The following is a 3,102-nucleotide window of genomic DNA, read 5'->3' as shown; positions in this document are numbered from 1 at the left end:
TCCACATCTGAGACAATCCTCGCTTCCCCTTTCACAAGTCGAAGAGCAGAAGTGAAGTCTTCCCTTGCAAGGAGAAGAGCTGTGAAGCTCTTCTTCTGCACTGAAAAACCTAACAGAGCTTTTTAAACCTAGCTCCTGCTGGCTTCTAATTGTCACCTGGGTTTTGGAAGAGCAGAAGTGCTAATGGGCTACTCATTCTGGAGTTGCAGGATTTCCTGTAGAAAGCAAGAGACACCAATACGGTCTACTTGAACTTCCAGTTGGATGGCTGCTATAGGATCAGTGCAAATGCGATGAAATTTCACACTCCTTTCTGCAATAAAGTAATGAGCTGTTTTGAACTGGCACCATCGCCAGTGCATAAAGGGATGATTTCAGTTAGTCAGGCTCTTGAGTACTCCACAGGCATCTACCAAAATGAATTATTCATTAGCGCTGTAATAAAAAACTGTCATGGGCATTTCACCCAGCGATCTTACCATCCCTTCTGTTGAGCTTTGCAAAGCTGGGGCTGTGAGCGCTCAGGAACTCTGAGGAGCTGTCAAAAGCTGTCGGAGGTAACGAAGATACTAACGCATCATCACAATTATCTAAAAAACAAGGGAAACAAAAGAGAGCATGAGGGGAAAATCACGTAAGAAGCAGGAAGAACTTTGCTCTGTTGATTCTATGAATTTTTTTTTTTTTGAACACGGAAAACAGCAGGATCTTTAATAACCTGATGCTCTCCGTTTAATAACCTGAATCCATGTTGTTAACAGGACATCAACAAGGGGATTAGAAAAGTGTGAACAAGCAGTCACTTCAGTTTGACAAATATTAAAAGGCAGCAAATTGTCTAAGCTTTATTTCTCCTTATTGGCCTCTATTTCAAGGTCCAGTTAAAGCCAGGACTCAACGGAAGTGGCAGGTACTCAGCACCTATGAAACTATCAAGGCCAGTCCCCTACAGTGGGCAAAAAAAGGCCATTTTGAGATCGGGCTTCTTCCACATCGACCTTGCTGTGGATGACAACTGGCTAGTAAGGGATACATTACTGCTGGTTGGTGAAGGGCACAATAGCCATGATAAACCCCGCCAACAGGCTCCCCAGCACTATCAATCCAGGGTGATGTATTGAATAGTGTGAAGGCAACTCCTTCGTGTTTTGCTCAGCTATCAGACTGAATGCAAATACTTCCCAAAATAAGGCCTTTTTCTGTGGAAAGGCAACCAGAATACTCCCAACATAGCTCATGAAATGCAGGAAGTCTCCTAGCAGGGCTACCAGAACACCATGTCATCCCTTCCAGTTTTGGGCCCAATACACAGAGGACGACACTAGGTTTCCCTTTTAGCAAGATGCATTTCCAAGATGCGTATGCCTTCAGGAAGATTAAGTAACATAGCTCCCTACCTCCATGCACGTCAGAAGACTAATACAGCACAATAATGGGACTTAGACGTGGGGATGAAAACATCTTGCACTGAAAAGAGAATCCTGTGCCATAAACCAGAACGAAGGATCACACCTTTAGCGTGATAACACTAAACTTATGAGCCCCTAATGTTCAAATAAGGGTTAAATTAGATGAAGCAAGCTTTCTCTATCACTTCTGTCACATATAAATCTAAGGATACAGTGAAGGCTTTCATTAGAAGCATAAAACCATTCATTTTTAATTGAATCACCCAGGAAGAAATCTAATTACTAGAGTAGTTGTGCAGGTTAGCAAGATCTCACACTCCATAAGGGTCCTACATCCCTAGAATAAATATATAATTTTGCAAGAAAAAAAGAAACAAAACAGTGCATTAATGATGCTTTAACATTACGAGAGCCATGGATGAATTAATAGTATGTTACAGTAATGTTAACTCAGCCATATGATAAGTTTAGCATTGATTCAAACACGACTGAGGTCTATGAAGTGCTGGATTGTGTGTACTGAGCTGTTGGTCCATTCCTGGGACACAACGTTGTCCCCTCCAGGTGGTTCAGAATTCCTCTTGATTTCTCTTAACTTCTGGGGGGAAGTCTGATGGGTGATTGCCTCTTCAGGCAGTCAAGTTATTTGCTATCACTAGCATTACTTCATAAAATGGGGTATAGAGCTCTTCTCTAGTCTCCCCCACTCCCTAATTTGTAGCTAAGGACACAAAGAAAAACAGTCCCCAATTCATGCCAAAACAAGGACTTTATGCCCCACAGACAGACAACATAAAATAAACTAAATCCCATGCACATGCATACAACAAACAGATATAACTCAAAGCTATCCCGCTTTCAGTATTAAGTAGGCTCAGATACAAACCTAAACACTAGAGCTCTGTGGACATAAAAAAAAAAATTTAAAAAATCAAGTAAATGCAGACTATTGCATTTAAAATGCAGAGACATGTCTATGTGTTTCATTTAAATTATTAACATATGTACTCACTGGGTATGTCTACATGTTCATTAATGCGCTTTTGCTAATGTACATTAAATTTGGTACCTCCATTGCAAGGTACTAGAAAAAGGTGCATTAATCTATTTTAATGATCATTAGCAAAAGCACACCATTTTTGTGATGCTTTAATGCACATGAAAATAGGTTAATGTGCATTAAAGTGCATGTGTAGAAGTGCGTCACCTAAACAGCAAGTGAGGCAACTGGAAACTTGTTGGTAACAAGTAGACACAGTGTTGAATTCTGCTCTTAGAGCACTGTAAGTCAGGAATAACTTCAGAAATAACTCCATAATACCAGCATAATGGGGCACAGAATTTGGCCTAAAGCTTGTAAGAGAGAGGGTAGCTTCCAAAGGAATAGTCATTTTTCCTAGCAGGCAAAATTTATATTCTCATAGCCGCTCATCTCAGAGGAAAGCCACTGTTTTATACTAGAAACCAACAGTAGGTTGTGGTTGTTACATTTTTTCTGTAAGGCTTGAAACAGATATCATCCTTAGAATGGGATCAGCTATACTAGGATGTGTCCTGGCACAACTGATTTGCTTCACTGAGCCACACAAACATTGCCTGTTGTCCCACAAGTTCAGACCCCTGCCACCCCCGTGCTTCAGGGGCCCAATCCTGTGAGGCACCTGCAAACAGGGGAACTGACTCAGAGATCACT

General features: G+C 41.2%; 1 protein-coding gene across 1 annotated transcript in view; it reads right to left on the bottom strand.

The window, feature by feature from the left end:
- CNTNAP5 (contactin associated protein like 5) overlaps positions 1-3,102 on the bottom strand; it is a 573,569-nt gene that overhangs the window by 422,268 nt on the left and 148,199 nt on the right. The window contains exon 2 of the mRNA XM_019522627.1: positions 480-590. Coding sequence (XP_019378172.1) covers positions 480-590 — 111 coding nt within the window. The remainder of the gene's footprint in view (positions 1-479; positions 591-3,102) is intronic.

The sequence above is a fragment of the Gavialis gangeticus genome, unplaced genomic scaffold (assembly GCF_001723915.1).
Source record: "Gavialis gangeticus isolate Ggan-Ray unplaced genomic scaffold, GavGan_comp1, whole genome shotgun sequence".
NCBI lineage: Eukaryota > Metazoa > Chordata > Crocodylia > Gavialidae > Gavialis > Gavialis gangeticus.
Note: the sequence above shows the minus strand (reverse complement) of the source record. Positions and strands in the feature narration are given on the sequence as shown.